Below are 15,839 nucleotides of genomic sequence, written 5' to 3' on the forward strand. Positions count from 1 at the left end.
TAATCACATTTGTTGTTTCTACATCCAATTTCATCATAAACCCGATTTTTACATGAAAAAGGGGGGTCGTTAAGGGATGTAACAATGAAAAAATTGATCTTTCCCATACATTTGGATATCAAAAACATAAATTTACATTGTTTTTCCGTTGTAGATTTTGGAGGCATGAAGGACTGCATCATAAGTACATTGATGTTACAAGAATATTACGATATTACTTTCTGTTCGGGCAGTGCGAACTGCGAAAGCAACGCACAACTCAAAAGTAAGTTAAAAGAACTTATTTTTTGGGTTGTTTTATTTTCCGTGTAGATTATTTTGAATGAGCGTGTATGCGTCGAGCCCCCCGTTATTCAGCACATCGTTCACCCCTGACAAACCGGTTTTATTACAGCCCTTGCGAAATGTCACCGCACATAACCGCTTCGAGGATACCAGGCAAAAAGTGAGCCTTCAAGAAGTGCTAGTTTTGTGTGTGGTTCTGTAGATCAGATCGTCGTTAATCTGAATTTTTTTTCTCTTCCGGAGGCGAAAAACCTGGTTGCTTCAATTTTGGATATCGTGTGCGCATTAACGCTCCCCTGGGCATTGCAAGTAGAGTGAAAATTACACCGAAAAGATGCCTTCCAGCGATCCTTTGCCACCGAAAGAGAGTGCTCTGTTCCGTAAGATTCTGGTGAGTATCTTCACCCCATGACGGTGTGGACCCGACGGGGTTTTCTTCTTTTTCGATTGGATTTTTTCCCTGGTGGCTCTCTTCGTACGCGACCAGTGGTACCAGAGTAGCTGAGATTTTCTTTTGTCGGACTGTCTATGCGTGGGTTAATTTTAAATACTTTACTGAAATCAAAATTGCTATCGTGTGGTATATAGCGTACGGTATGTCATACAGCAGGTCGAATAGAAAAAAAATATTTTCTAAGTAAATTAGATTAGAACATTTTAAAATAATTTATAATCGAAATAGAAAAACGATACAATTTTTTTTTTCAAATATAGGCGACTGACCTGATATTAATATAAAGTAACATCATCTGGTAAATTTGTAATTTGTAATTTTATTGAGCACGATAACCTGTTAGTACAGACTTTGAATCAGGTCAAGGAAGTTCATACTTTATCATACTTTATAAAATTATTGATTACAAAATAAATGCATGGATTGAGAAGCAAATTCAGGTTGACTGCGTAGCAGTGTCCATTCCTATGCCAGGTATCCAAAATCGACAAAACTGTCGACATGTTCGTATCCGTACTGCAATATTTAATAGCGAATACCGCAGAACTTTGTTTGTATGGCCCCTTCAATTGGAGGAAAATATTATTGTTGGATATTACTGAAAAACCGACATGTTAAAAACACGGAAAAGATTCTGATTTGTTATGATAACGGGATTAGTGATATTTAGGGCACTTGTTTATTATGGCTTAGATTAAAAGCTACTATAAACAATCCAAAAAACAAATTTTCAAGTATTGAAATTAAACATTGCAATTATTTGCTACATCTAATTTTAAGTCAGTTCCAGGTATAGATAGGTAATATGCTATTGTGGCCAGTGCTCTAGTGAAACTTTTAGTCCAATGAAACAATTTCCCATTTCAGAAATGTTACGAAATGAAACAATACAAAAATGGGCTGAAACTAGCAAAGCAGATCCTGACAAATCCCAAGTTCACCGAGCATGGCGAAACGCTCGCGATGAAGGGCCTAACGCTTAACTGTCTGGGCCGGAAAGAGGAAGCATACGATTACGTCCGCCGTGGTCTACGCAACGATCTCAGGTCGCATGTCTGCTGGCACGTTTTCGGGCTGTTGCAACGCTCGGATAAGAAATACGAAGAGGCCATCAAATGCTACCGGAATGCGCTCAAGTGGGAGAAGGACAACATTCAAATTCTGCGGGACTTGTCTCTGCTACAGATACAAATGCGTGATTTGGAAGGCTACCGAGAAACTCGTCATCAGCTGTTCAAGCTGCGACCTTCGCAGCACGCCTCGTGGATCGGGTTTGCCATGAGCTACCATCTGCTGGGGGACTACGATACGGCCAACAATATATTGGAGACTTTCCGCGCATCGCAATCTGTGGTATGTTTGGCAATTATTTCTATTTTTAAAATTGATGTTTCATATGGGTTCTATGCTTTAGGAAACGTACGATTACAAGCATAGTGAGTTTCTGCTGTACCAAAACCAGGTTATCCGGGAGTCGGGTCACTACGAGAGAGCGTTGCAGCATCTGAAAAAGTATCAAAATCAAATCCTTGACACGCTTGCCGTAAAAGAAGCAGTAGGTGAACTGTGCCTTAAGCTCGAACGTTATGAGGAAGCCGCCTCGACCTACCACGATCTGATCAAACGTAATCCGGAAAACATTGCATATTATCAGCAATATTTGAAGGCGCTGCAAGTGAGCAAACAAGCTGATATTATTGAAGCCTATGAACACATTCAAACAGAGCATCCACAATCTTTCTGCGCCAAGCGGTTACCACTGGATGTAGCTCAGGGAGACATTTTCCGTACGCTTGTTGATGAACATCTGCGCCGTAATCTTCGGAAGGGTGTACCACCTCTTTTCGTTAACCTCAGCTCCCTTTATCGGGACGAGATTAAGGTTCGTGTCATAACGGAACTTGTTGAAGACTATCACCAGAATCTGACGAGCAGTGGCTATTTCTCTGCTGCGGATAGAGAACAAAACCTTCCCAAGGAACCAGCATCCGCACTGCTTTGGACTCTCTATTATTTAGCTCAACATTACGACCATTTGAGGGAGTCGGAAAAGGCGCTTGACTTCATCAATGCAGCGATTGAACACACTCCAACCCTGATCGAATTGTTCGTTACCAAGGCTCGCATCTACAAACACGCTGGCGATGTTTTAGAAGCAGTCAAATGGATGGACGAAGCGCAGAGTCTGGACACAGCCGATCGTTACATTAATTCCAAATGCGCCAAGTACATGTTACGTGCCAACCAGATCAAGGAAGCTGAGGATGTTTGCGCAAAGTTCACTCGGGAGGGTGTTTCGGCGACGGAAAATCTCAACGAAATGCAGTGCATGTGGTTCCAGACCGAGAGTGCACTTGCCTACCAACGCTTGGAAAAATGGGGCGAAGCACTGAAAAAGTGCCATGAAGTGGATCGTCATTTTTCGGAGATAATCGAGGATCAGTTCGATTTTCACACTTACTGTATGCGGAAAATGACACTGCGTTCGTACGTGGGACTGCTTCGATTGGAGGATGTACTGCGAAGGCACCCATTCTATTTCATAGCCGCTAAATGCGCTATAGAGGTACGGGATTAATTTGTTTTCTTTTTTATCTGAGTTGTTATTCATAATGTCATTTCAATCAGGTTTACGTTCGCCTTTTCGATAAACCGTTGCCAGCAGAATCAGCTGAAGAGGAGCTTGATACTGGTAAGATTTGGTCAATGTTGTTCGTTTAGCTTTGTAACCTCGATATCTTTTTTTTTACCATTTGTAGAGAACCTTCCGCCCGCAGAACTAAAAAAATTACGTAACAAACAACGGAAGGCTGCGAAAAAGAAGGCAGAGCAGGAGAATGCCGCAGCTGCGCAGGCAAATCAGAAAAAAGAGCAGCACAACAAGCAGCGAAACGCTAATCAAGACGGTGACCCAGAGGCACCTCAACTGGACGAGTTGATACCGGATAAGCTGGCACGCCCGGAAGATCCTCTCGATAAGGCAATCGAATTTCTTCGGCCCTTGCAAATGCTTGCCAAAGAGAACATCGAAACGCATTTAATGGCTTTCGAAATCTACTCGCGCCGAGGCAAGCTCCTGTTGATGCTGCAATCGCTGAAACGTGCGCGTGCAATCGATGCCATCAATTCGACTTTGCATAATTGTACTATAAGGTTTTTCAAAATCCTCGAAAGACGAATCGCGGCCGGCGAAATTGACGCCAATGTGAAGCTGGTAATCGAACGGGAACGGATGCAACTTTTCCGGGGAGCTAAGACGGCTGCCGAACTAAATGACAATTATTTGACAATGGCTCGCAACAATGCTGATGCCCTGTACGAAGTAGCCAAGATTATGTACCAGCTGGACGGGAAGAGACGAGACGAGGCAGTCAAGTTGTTCACGTCCGTTGATTTGAGAACCGTCTCACTGGAGGTATGTATTAATGTTGGTAAATTTCCCCTCAGGTTGAATGCATTTTCGGTTCTGAGGATGTAGGTTCCATTGTTGAACAGTCATTAAATTAAGGGACGTTTTGCTTCTTGCCGCAAGTGATTCGACATTCTCGAGTTTTAATGTGTGTTTTGTTATCCCTAAAACTCGATCATATTCATAATTCTATTCAATTTTTTACTTGTCCATCAAGCATTTCCCTTTAAAATTGATCCTAATTTAGTCGAGGTTTACATTTGAATGAACACAGGGAGAATAGACCAAAGGGAACATGTAATTTCCAAAATTCATAATATCAACATTTTCTCTCTTTCTCTCCTCACCCGCTTTAGAATGCGACAAAACTGTTCCTGCTGTTAAAATCCGGCTTCTTCAACGGTGCATCCGAGGAGCAATTGGAAACCTTCAAGAAAAGCTGCCAGAAGCGATTCCCGTTGGCCATAGTGTTCGCAGATGTGGCAGCGACTGTTACCACCCTCACCACCACCCAGTCGTCATCGGCTGCCGCTTCGGACACGGTCACTACCACGGCAACCGGCATAACCATGTGTCCCGTGGAGCAGAAAAATAACGGAAGCGAAATAAAAGCAAACTAACTGAAGCCGCGCATCAGCTCCCGCAAGCAGTAGTCGAGTTTATCTTGTTTTTTCATTTTAGTTGAAAGGCATCGGAATAGCGTAAAATGCAATTTTTAACATCTATTGAAAGATATTTTAGTCCCGCTCGCATGTTGAGTTCGGAAAAGAATGTTCACAAAAAATCAGGATGAAGCGAACCCAGTAATAAATTGTACCATAGATACAGAGAAATCAACGAAATCGCTTCGAATGTGAGGATAATTTTCATTGTTTCGGATAACTTGCAGTCCGCGTGCATGTTCCCCAAGTTCAGAAAGTTTACACCACGATAACCTTGTAATATATGGGTGACCTAAGGCGAACCATGCTTTAAAAACCTTCCTAGCCTCCTGCCCAATCCGTACAATCGTACATACTCACTATTGTTTAGTGCCACTATGCTAGAGATAGGATAGTTAAACTTTTCCTGGTGAATCTTTCATACTCACGCGTCGGGCACACTTTGATTGCGTAGATATAGGACCTGAACCTGTCACTGTTATTGAAATTGATGATTCATACCTAAACGTAGCCTGGTTCTGATTAGGAGACAACAATTTAATCGTTATGGTGAAACAAACAATAGCCGATATCTTTAGAAATGCATAAGGTTCATATGACTTTACTAATAAATTGGACAGATTTTACTACGAAAAATGTCGAATATCTTGAAATACAAATCAGGCGTGTGTGAACAAGAGGTTAAATATAGGTGAGCTTGAAGAAAAAACGGATACGGACAACTAATAGGTGAACTCCGAAAATCCCAACATTCGGCAGTGCGCTTAAAATTGACCTGGTTCTTATCGATACTTGCTATGAAACCTATAGGTGGTAGTCTCATGCATCCAAAAACATTTACGTTTGAGTTATGTGAACATCCTATCCAGTTGCAGTTTGTTTCATCCACCTTGCTCTACGTGATCTAGATAAAGGCTTATAAGATTATCCGCTGCATGCTATAGGACCTGTTCGTATCATTTACGTGATTTCGAATACTGTCGTTACATGAAATTCCTGTCTGAAACAATTTAGAATTCACCATGGACGCGTTGCTGACCGATTTGGAACTACCAGGGATAATTTAGTTTTGTATAAAGAAGAATGGAATATTGTTTACAGGCACATTATACAAATTATTATTCAAATTGTATGTCAAAAAACAAAAGCGAGTTAAGGTTGGACAGAGAAAGAGTAAAATTCGCAAACGAAAAAAGCAGTTTTTTTCCACACCGTATGTCAGATCTTCATAAAAATCAATCAGCATTACTGTAACAACATTCTACATACGCTGATTGATTTTTATGAAGATCTGACATACGGTGTGCAAAAAACTGTTTTTTCGTTTGCGAATTTTGCGCATTCTCTATCTAACCTTAACACGAGTCTTAATACAAGAAAATGTCAAATACCATTAATAACGGAATGTTGGACCAAGAACGTTTGAGTTTGAGAACGGTAAATACAGAATACCAAATATAAAATTATAGTTCTCGAGAAGATGGCTATGGAGGGGCAATGATAATCCTGCACAGATCATTGAAAATCAGAGGCAAAAAGTTGAAAAATTCTAAAACTATAGCCAATAATGATCAGCCGGAATTCTGACTGGTTCCAACCAGTATTCCAGCTCCAGTGACAACCGATTCTAACTAACTTTACAAGAGGTCGGACGATATGTGACAAGCTTGGAACTAGCAGTAGTTTCCATCTAAGCATCCTCAGAAGCTAAATTTAAGGAAGATATGCAGGAGATCATACGAGAGGACATCAACGCACGCAGTAGACTGTGGGATATGCATCATGCGGATAACAAAAGAGAGGCTCTATCCGAAATAATAACAAACGAAGACGGGAAATGGAAAGGCGGTCTTCCAGCCTGTACACTCAGGCAAGTATTCATCAATTGAAGAGTCGGTTATACTTCCCCATAGCAATCTATCTTCCAGACAACGCAATGGTGTAGTTTAGTCGCTGGTGCAAATATATTACCAGAACGTAGGTGGTGTGAATGCCTGCGCTAGCGCTGACCGCCTGGCTTGCTCCGATCACTGCTACGACATAATCGCACTCACTGAAACATGGCTCAACGAACAAATTTCATCAAATCGGGTGAACGGCCCTGTTTACGAAGTTGTGTGATGGGATCGATGTCCTCTCAACGGCCGTAAAAATGGAGGTGGAGGTGTTTTACTAGCTGTGCGTGTTGGGTTCAAAGTTCAACACATCACGAACGACGAATGGAATACTTTCGAACAAGTGTGCTGCCCATAATCGTAAGTCAGTCCCATGTAGATAGGGAATTCCATAGAACATGAGACTGACTTGCGATTATGGGCAGTGTGGGTTACGATAAAGTTAGAAAACCGAACTTTATACATGTGTGTGGTCTACTTTCCGCGAAACTTCGTAGATACATGCATTTGCAGTCACTAGCCTCCATCGTTGCGATGGCGCAACCTGCTAATGAAATTATTGCCCTAGGCGATTTTAATCTACCCGTAATAAAATGGCGACCACCTGACAGCGGATATCTTTATCCTGATATAGATGAGTTTCAGCTTCATCCGGCTTTTACCACTATTTTAGATAGTTACAGCCCGGCTATACCTCAGCAGATCAACACCATTACAAGTGGGAACGGCCGCATTTTAGATCTGTGCTTTTTCTGCACCCGAGATACAGCCCCACAAATTGACACCGCCCCTACGCCGCTAGTGAAGGACGTATGTTCAACAAAAATTACTACACCTATCTGCACAAACTAAACCGTTCACAAACGAGAAAATGAACGAAAATTTACAACTAAATGTGAAAGGTATCGAACAGCGGTGAGCATAATAACATGTAAACAAATAAACTCTACGGAGTGTATACCCAATAAATGGTATATTTCCACCCAGTGCTAAATTGTTACCCTGACGGGTTACAAAATGCGTCAAAGATAAAATACACGAGAGCAAGAGGTTCGAAGGAAGCATAATTACGCTTCCCCCCGAGTATAACGATTGTTGGTGACGATATCGAGGTGGTTGATAAGTTCATGTATTTGGGGTAGCTGGTAAGAGTAACAGGTACCGATTATGACATCAGGAGAGAAATTCTGAGACATTTTTTAGTAAGCGATCGTGCTTACTTTGGGCTTCGAAAACCCCTTCGGACGAATAAAATACGCTACCGCACAGTACACCATCTACAAAACGTTCATTAGACTTGATGTCCTCTGCTGCCACGAAACCGGAACTATGCTGACAGAGGACCAACCTACTCCTTGTGTTTTTGAACAGAAGGTGGGGTGCAGACGGAAGACGGAATGTGGAGACAGCGAAAGAACCACGAATCTCAAGTTACTTGGAGAACCACCCATTTTGTCTCACAGCGCAAATTGGACGACTGAGGTGGGTTCGGTATGTCGTCGAAATGGCTAATCCGATAGGTACAAAGAGGAGGTGGATCGACCAAGTTGAAGAGGATCTGAGAAGACTTCGTGTCCTGGGCTGTCGACAAACAGCCTTGAGCCGAGTGAACTGGAGACGAGGACATCACGACCTGACTGGTAAGGTAGTTCAATGTGTACGTAGCCTGTATTTTTTAAAAAGGATCATCATAAACTCAATTGGAATATTCCAACGAATTCTGCTACTTCCTTGTATAGTTCGAGATTGCGGTATCAGTTTGGCAAGTGTGGTAGATATATTATCCAACGAGAGCTGCATACTTCCGGGGGGTAGTGCAGTGTCAAGTGTCCCATGTTTCGGATTCTTCGCACAATTCACATTCCAGGTAACAGACATTTAGGCTAGAACAAAATTTATTTAAAAACTCGTGTAAACTATCAAATTGATAAAGTGTTGGGAAGCAGCATTTCGCTGCACTATTTGCCACATGTGTTTGACAAGTGCCTTGCGTCATTTACTGCGCCACCTACAAATGTTTGCCAAACGCATGTTAGACATTTGCTTTACCCTGAATTGCAATAGCATACGTGCTTACATCCATTTCGAATCGAGCATGCATGTCTGTTATCTGTGATGCAAAAGTGCGCATTTTAAAATTTTATATAAATCATAAAAAACCGCAGAAGGAACTTCAAATCTCGATCGAAAATTTAAAAAAATGGCGGTTAGGTCAGAGGAGAAAGATCTATTTGAGAAATAAGAATGGCTATGTGGAAAGTCATACGGTCAATTCGTCTAAATAAAACAACGCATTCATAAACCAGTTATTTATTCGCTATCAATTCTGTGCGGTTACTAGTTAGGAGCTACATCGTAAAGAGCAGGCGCGCATTTTAGTTTATTCAATGCCATTGTGCTTGATGCATTGATTTTTGTTGATATAGTATCGCTTCAGTTAAGCTTTCAATAACAGTGAACTGTAAAATTTTTATTACGATGACGATTAGTTTTGTGGACTAATTCTTGGTTGTTTAATAGCCAATAGAGGTATCCAAAGAACAAACCAAAACCTACTGAGACAGCGCAATGTAACTTTCTTAAACTGGACAAAGTTTGGCATCGATTCGCCTGTTTGTTAATACGTAGCTCAATGGAATATGCTACTACACCTATGAATCAGCTTGGTTCCAAAGCCTCAGCACAGGGACATGCCACACGATACGCGGTGTACACTGAGTTTCTGTCTCGATGGGTAAAACCGCAATTAATTTTTGATCATACCCCTTGAGCTCCTTCATTTTTTTCCAGACCAAAAACGAGTAAACGATATAGACTAACATTTTGAATTCGACGAAAAGTTGTATAAACATAAAAAATCTTGAGATTTTGTTGTTGATTGAAACATATCAAATGGAGTTACTGTTCACGAACGCGCCACATCACAAATACTTGTCTCACTCTATGACATTCTAATCTTCCAAAACTGTTGCTCTGAATAAAAAAAAACGACGACATTTTAGTTGATACACGTTCCTTCTCAAATCTGTCTGTTTTTCAAGTCACTCCTTACCATAGTCTGCTATGGCTTCCGCTCGAATTCTGCGCACAAATGTCCCTAGTAAAATAATTTTACAATCATACAAGATGAAATTGTTAAAGCATGTATTTATTTCTACCTTATGTTTTCAAATATTCAATTGATTTCTATATAGGCACAGCATTTTACGTGGTTAGTTGTTATTGCTTTAACCTAAATGTTGAATTAAGTAATATCTTTATAGGCCGCATTCATTGAATACGAACAGAATACCTAGCACATACGAAGAAATATGCAATTAACAACATTGAGAACAAATTATAATACTTTGCGATGTGCAATAAAACCATCAACCGCTTAAAACCTTTAGCACGCTGTGCATCTTGTCAGTACTTTCAAAGATTCACATTTGAAGCTTTTTGCAGTATTTTGTAATAATACTCAAACAGAAAAATTAAAAATGCAACCAACGTTTTAGGCATTTGCAGCGAGATAATCGGTATACGCACGTAAGAATTTACTAAAAATATTCAACAACTCATGTAAACTATAAACCACACCACTCCGAGTGATGGTTAGTTACTACAGGGAAATTTCGCGAAACGGCGGCGGTGGGAACGTTACTCCAAGCTTCGGTTATTCGCTGCCGACAGAGTCCAGCGTCTTTTGAAAGTTTTCCAACAAACCGACTAGGGTGAGACAGAATCCTCGGCTGGCTGGGATCAGCGGAAACTCCGGCAATGCTATCAACACATCGGGCGGTGATGCAGTAGATACTGTCGGCACCGAGGAAGATTGGACAGGTGTTTTGCTGGCGATCAATGCAGGTGTTCCTTAAAATAAATTTATTGGTTAGTATATTGAAGGAAAGTACTTAATAAATTAAAAAAATATGTGATATAGTCCTTTACTGTCTTGTATACTAAGCTATCAAAGTTTTTTAGAACTAGTTACTCAATACATATTTACTTAAGGTAACCTAACTCGAAAATGTATATAATATGATCACTTGCCCTAATTCCTACCATTAGCTGTCGCTATTGGAAGTAACATGTTTACCAAACAAAATTTAGTTCTCCTAGAAAAAATTATAAATATATATTTACGCTGAGTTCACGTACCAGTACTCGCCGCTTTGTTTGCCTCGTTGGATAAATCCATCCAGCTCTTGATTCTCAGGAACATTTTTCTGCCGCGCTCTCGAAAGTGTGCCAAAATTTGCTCACTGAAAATTTCCGGCGGATTGACAATCAGTTTCGACATCGACTGCACCAACTTAAGTAGCACCATTTCATTATACATGCGAGAATTCTCCCCTCCTTGTTGAGAGCCTAAAATGGGCAAAGAAAGATTGAATCGATGTAAGTTCGGTTCTGATTCAAACCAATCGTATAAATTACCTCTTTGCTTTTCATAGCCAGCCTCATTAAAATACGGTTCATCCACTAAAATTAAACCCTGTATCGAAACGATCACTTGCAGTAGGGTACTGTTCGGTCCCCACATTTCCGTTCCCTTGCCTGACCAGGTACCCAGCAAAGACACACAAACTTTGCCATCTTCGTACAGATTTGGATTTAAGCGGTCCGAGCAGTAGCTGATATAGTGACACAGGGGAGGAGCTGTGGGATACTCCTGGCCAAGTTGGATGTCGAACAGGAACAAACCGTCTTCGTATGGGGTCTTCTTCGGGCCTTCGATCATGACGCTCAGCAAATCGAGCCTGTCTTCAAACGTGCGGACCCACACCCCAGGCGGCAGAGCGGTTCTTAACAGTTTATGCTCGCGCTGGATTGCTTTGTAGAAACTTTGGGCATTGTTAGTTTGGAATACTGTCAAATGGTACTTGTGACTGCTCGGCGCCGTTTCTAGCACTTGGAAGCTTTCGACGAAATTGAACTCATTGTTAGTGTCCGGCAGGGAAGCAAAACCTTCTACCGAGCCGCAGAATTCATGGTCTGCTGTTGGTGTATTCACAACAGACTGCTGTTGGGACGGAGTAGATGAAGGCGGCCGTGAAGAATAGGGTGGTGGTGTTATGTGTATTTCTTCGATGATGATTTCTTTGAAAGGATCAGCTTGACCATAGCGTTGATTGATCTGAAATAGGAAACGATTTGAGTTGATCTACGTTTGATTGAGACGAGCCGTTTTACCTCCTGTAATGCCTTCACTAATTGCGCTTTGATGAGGGAACAAAGCTTTGCAGAAACGTTATTTGTTTGTGGAGGAAAACTGAATACAGAGCTAGTGTTGTTCATATCATCACACATGTTCATGTAAACATTATTAACATTATCCAGTTCGGCATTAAGTAAAGAATCATTGCCACTTTCATGAGCGCCAAGTTTGCTACTTGCATTGTCACCATCACTTTTGACGGAGAAATTTCCAGAATCTTCAGCAGCGGTGCAAGCAGACTGAACCGTCCTGAAACCAACTGTGGCGGTTGGATGATTCTCTTCAATACTGGAAATGTCCGATGACGTAGAAATATTATTTCCCGCTGGGAATTTCAACGATAATGACGTGTTCATAGTGCACGCATGGTTCGTGGTAAATGACTTTCTTGAAGCACTTACACCGCCACTAGATGAAAGACTGTGACTGCTGGTTGAAGGCAGTTTCTGTTCTGCGTTGGGACTTTCTGCCGTAGGAGTAGTCGTCTTTGAACCACTTTGATTAAAAAGTCTATTTTTTTGATCCAGCACACGTTCCGCCGTAGTTTGATTGTTTGACTTACGAACCCTTTCTACCAAACCCATGAAGTGGTCTTCGTGAAAAAATGAAGTAAGCATTAATCGGTCCAAATATCTGCACTTCTTGTACACCATCAAAAGCTTCTTCATGATTTCTTGATTTTGCAGGTGAGGGTTGATGATGAAGAGCTCTTCCAAACGAGCCATTGCTACACGAGCTCTCTCCAGATTTGCTGCAAGCTTTGGCTTTGAGACGCGCTGGGGCGAAAGGCCACCTAGTTCGGACGTTTCATCCTCTGTTTCCCAAGAATTGTTATCGGAATCGTTTCCCCAAAAATTATTTTCCGAATCATACTGACCAACTTCAAATATATCTTGCGGCCAGCACATACTAACATGATCATCAACCCACCAAACTTTAACCATACCGTTGGGATAGTTATCGATCACCTGAAAAAGATTTTTGTTTCAATTACAATACTCAGACACGGCATGTACGTAGCATATTAGCCCGATATTTAAAATGTTAATACAAAAAGAATTAAGTAGAACGTTTTTGGACAAAAGTATTGCTCAAAAAGCATCGAACTGAAACCATGATTATCTAGAACACCTACCTGCCCGGCACTGCAATTAGAGTCATCGCCGATAAAATTCGCCACTCGAATGACAATCGTACCGGGTCGATACTGAAAATCAGGATGATCCTTCAAATCGTACACACTAACTTCCGACTCTCCGTTATAGGTCGGCTGTGGTTCATCTAAACACGTGTACGTACTAAACCATTTAACCTTCGCTGTTCGACCATGATGGTCAACATTCTGAATGACTCCATAGTCGCGAAATGAAGGATTGTGTGACATATCAGTATTCCCTGCAAGCACAAAGTCCCCAGGAAAAAACTCATGGTCGTCGAGATGATGTATGGGACACAAATCCGTAGACGGAATGTTAGTTTCGATCGTACCATCCTGCCAAACAACTGTCGCGGAACTGTACACGACTAGGGTTTCTGTTATTACTTCATCTCCAGGAGAAGGGAAACGGTCAGAGCTGCCACTAGCCGATGTGGCTCTTTTCTTCAATTTCCGAATTTTCTTTGCTAACAATGGGGACTTCTTAGGGCTACTTTTCGGAGTAGCAGTACTTGAACAAGATGAGGATATAGTGCTGCAACCTCCATCGGAAACAGTCGAATCACAACCGTCTACATCGTCGTACTTTTCGTCTTCCAAATCAGTTTGCCACTCGTCGCTCTCGGCCAATTTGCAAGCTGATGCTACTGCGCTAGCATTCGATCGCCTAGGCGAGTTGCGACGCGATTTACATGTTTTAACAATCTCTTTCAACGCTGATGGACACAGCTTGGCTCGGTCCGTTTCCACCTTATCCCGCGATCCACTTTCACCCGTACTCGTAACAGTTATTTTATGGCTTTCATTATCACAGATCACATTTTCATTTCCTGCTTCGTTCTTGTTGCATCCTACGCTACCAATCATATTGATGTATTTTGAGCTTAGTTCCTTTCTCCATTGACTCTTCCTGCAAAATGTGTCTCCCGACTCGATTGTAAGATAATTTTTATCGTTTATCTGGAGCATGCAAGATTCAAATAAATTCAACTTCTTAAGACGCTTCAGGTCATCTCCTGCAACATAGTCCGGAGGCTGCTGTATCCCACCTTTCTTCATCTCCGCTTCAACATCTTCACAGGACGCCTTGCACTGCCAATGCACCCAAACGCCTTCAATTTCAACAGTTTGTACCGTAAACTTGCGATCAACCATTTTGTGCTTCCGGTTGAGTTTCATCTCGGCCGATGTGTTTAGCCATTTCGCATTATCCAAGTCGCTGATCGAGCCAATTAGGGTTTGACCCGGATAAAAAAGTGTTCCAGAAAAATAACCACAATGGGATCGGGTGTCGGTATCCTTTAACGTGCAGAAATCTATGTCCGGACAGATCTCCACCAGAGAGCCGCACTGCGATCTAAAATGAATATAATTTGAGACAGGATCACATCCTACTTTTTTCTGACTGCTAAAGCAATTTCTTCACTACATATTGTAGTCACACTTACTTAAGCACCAACTTTTCATTGACATTCTTAGTGCTACCAACCCACGAATCGAGACAAACTGCATTATCTTTCGGCATAGTCATCAGAGGCCGCAGTCGATCTGAAGATACGTTTTTAATCACATATTTGGATCCTGCTATCTACAAAATAAAAGGAATTTTATTATGTTGAAGATATTCACTGCTTAGTAACAGATTACCTTTACATCTGCTTTAACGAAAATTTCGTGACAATATCCACGTTGGGTATCTTTTCCTGGAACTAACTTCCGAACGACATCACCTGGCATGAGCGTTCTATCGGCCAGTCCAACCTAAACGAATAGCAACAAACGTTGTAAAAAGTGCAAAGTAATAAACGATAACAATTCAATTATTGAACTATTGACTATTAAACTTATTTTAATTTTGAGCAATTCTGTAAATTACTGATTGCCTTTTTAACGCAGTACTAGATTTACTGCAAAATAGCCATTTTTCTAACATTTTTTCAAGTGCAGTTTTAACTGTTGATGTCATGTGAAATGCATGAGCGTCTCAATAATTGATTTATACGCTTTATATAACAATGATATTGCTTTATTCTGAAACCAAAAAAAAAGTTGCAATCTTATTTACACATGCAGATACATCTAGCAACACTGTCTTGTCTAGATTTTGTGCCTTAATCCAGCCTTATTTACCTTCTGTTGGTTCACGATCTCCTCGTGGCCATCCGGGTGCCAACAGGCCCGAATTTCCCCTTTCTTCAGTGTGTCTTCTTCGAAGCCTTCCTCTTCACTAACCTCGAAATTTTCCAGCACCAAACCGAACTTGACTCGGCCACGGCCGTCGATGCAAAAAATTTCGTCCTCGTAAAAGTATTGATTTTCATTACCACCTTCGTCCTGGTTCTGTTGATTGAAAGACGATCCTTTCGAAACCTTGTGGGACTTTGTCAAGTTGGTTGAATCCATTACGGGGAACAAACTTGCATCGTTAATGTCAAAACGGCCAAAACAGAATAAAATTGTTGCCTAACCGAATATTCTTTTCGAACAGCGAGACCAAAATTAATACCGCTCACTATACAATCGAAATATGAAACTGCTGCTGTCACAGCACAGCCTTCCACCGCCTGCCTGTTGTCTGATAAATTTCTGACGTGAGTTGAGTGAGTTACTGAGTTCTTTAGAAGTGATGCCGAAAGGTGGAAACAATGCTTTGCTGCCAGATAATTTTGTTGAAAATCTGTATCCTCGTTCTAAAAAATCTGCAACTGAAACCGAAAGAGTTCACTATTTCGATTTTCAACTGCAACCAGAATAATGTCGTGGCAATATGAGTATCAA

The 15,839-nt window shown here is 41.3% G+C and overlaps 2 protein-coding genes across 2 annotated transcripts; one reads left to right on the forward strand and one right to left on the reverse strand.

The window, feature by feature from the left end:
- The first annotated feature begins 430 nt into the window (after nt 1–430).
- LOC131677082 (N-alpha-acetyltransferase 15, NatA auxiliary subunit) lies at nt 431–5,523 on the forward strand. Its single transcript, XM_058956657.1, has 6 exons — nt 431–676; nt 1,607–2,092; nt 2,154–3,305; nt 3,368–3,431; nt 3,499–4,154; nt 4,505–5,523. Exons 1-6 carry the CDS (start codon nt 620–622, stop codon nt 4,766–4,768), a joined length of 2,679 nt encoding a protein of 892 aa, XP_058812640.1. The 5' UTR covers nt 431–619; the 3' UTR covers nt 4,769–5,523.
- Nucleotides 5,524–8,999: 3,476 nt separating this feature from the next.
- Nucleotides 9,000–15,629, reverse strand: LOC131677083 ((E3-independent) E2 ubiquitin-conjugating enzyme). Its single transcript, XM_058956659.1, has 8 exons — nt 15,192–15,629; nt 14,709–14,822; nt 14,510–14,649; nt 13,041–14,418; nt 11,881–12,873; nt 11,125–11,824; nt 10,846–11,055; nt 9,000–10,557 (listed from the first exon to the last, which is right to left on the reverse strand). The coding sequence occupies exons 1-8, from the start codon at nt 15,462–15,464 to the stop codon at nt 10,361–10,363; spliced, it is 4,005 nt and encodes a 1,334-aa protein (XP_058812642.1). The 5' UTR covers nt 15,465–15,629; the 3' UTR covers nt 9,000–10,360.
- Between the last annotated feature and the right edge of the window lie 210 nt (nt 15,630–15,839).

This window comes from Topomyia yanbarensis, chromosome 1 (genome assembly GCF_030247195.1).
Source record: "Topomyia yanbarensis strain Yona2022 chromosome 1, ASM3024719v1, whole genome shotgun sequence".
NCBI lineage: Eukaryota > Metazoa > Arthropoda > Insecta > Diptera > Culicidae > Topomyia > Topomyia yanbarensis.

Bases quoted from the DNA above. Each gene is read 5' to 3' on its own strand.
- LOC131677083 (XM_058956659.1), bottom strand. From the start codon at position 15,464: ATGGATTCAACCAACTTGACAAAGTCCCACAAGGTTTCGAAAGGATCG. The intron at 11,056-11,124 runs GTAATTTATACG...TGCCCATTTTAG, and splicing joins TGGCTATGAAAAGCAAAGAG to GCTCTCAACAAGGAGGGGAG. The intron at 10,558-10,845 runs GTACGTGAACTC...ATTTATTTTAAG, and splicing joins AAACAAAGCGGCGAGTACTG to GAACACCTGCATTGATCGCC.
- LOC131677082 (XM_058956657.1), top strand. From the start codon at position 620: ATGCCTTCCAGCGATCCTTTGCCACCGAAAGAGAGTGCTCTGTTCCGT. The intron at 2,093-2,153 runs GTATGTTTGGCA...TCTATGCTTTAG, and splicing joins TCCGCGCATCGCAATCTGTG to GAAACGTACGATTACAAGCA. The intron at 3,432-3,498 runs GTAAGATTTGGT...TACCATTTGTAG, and splicing joins TGAAGAGGAGCTTGATACTG to AGAACCTTCCGCCCGCAGAA.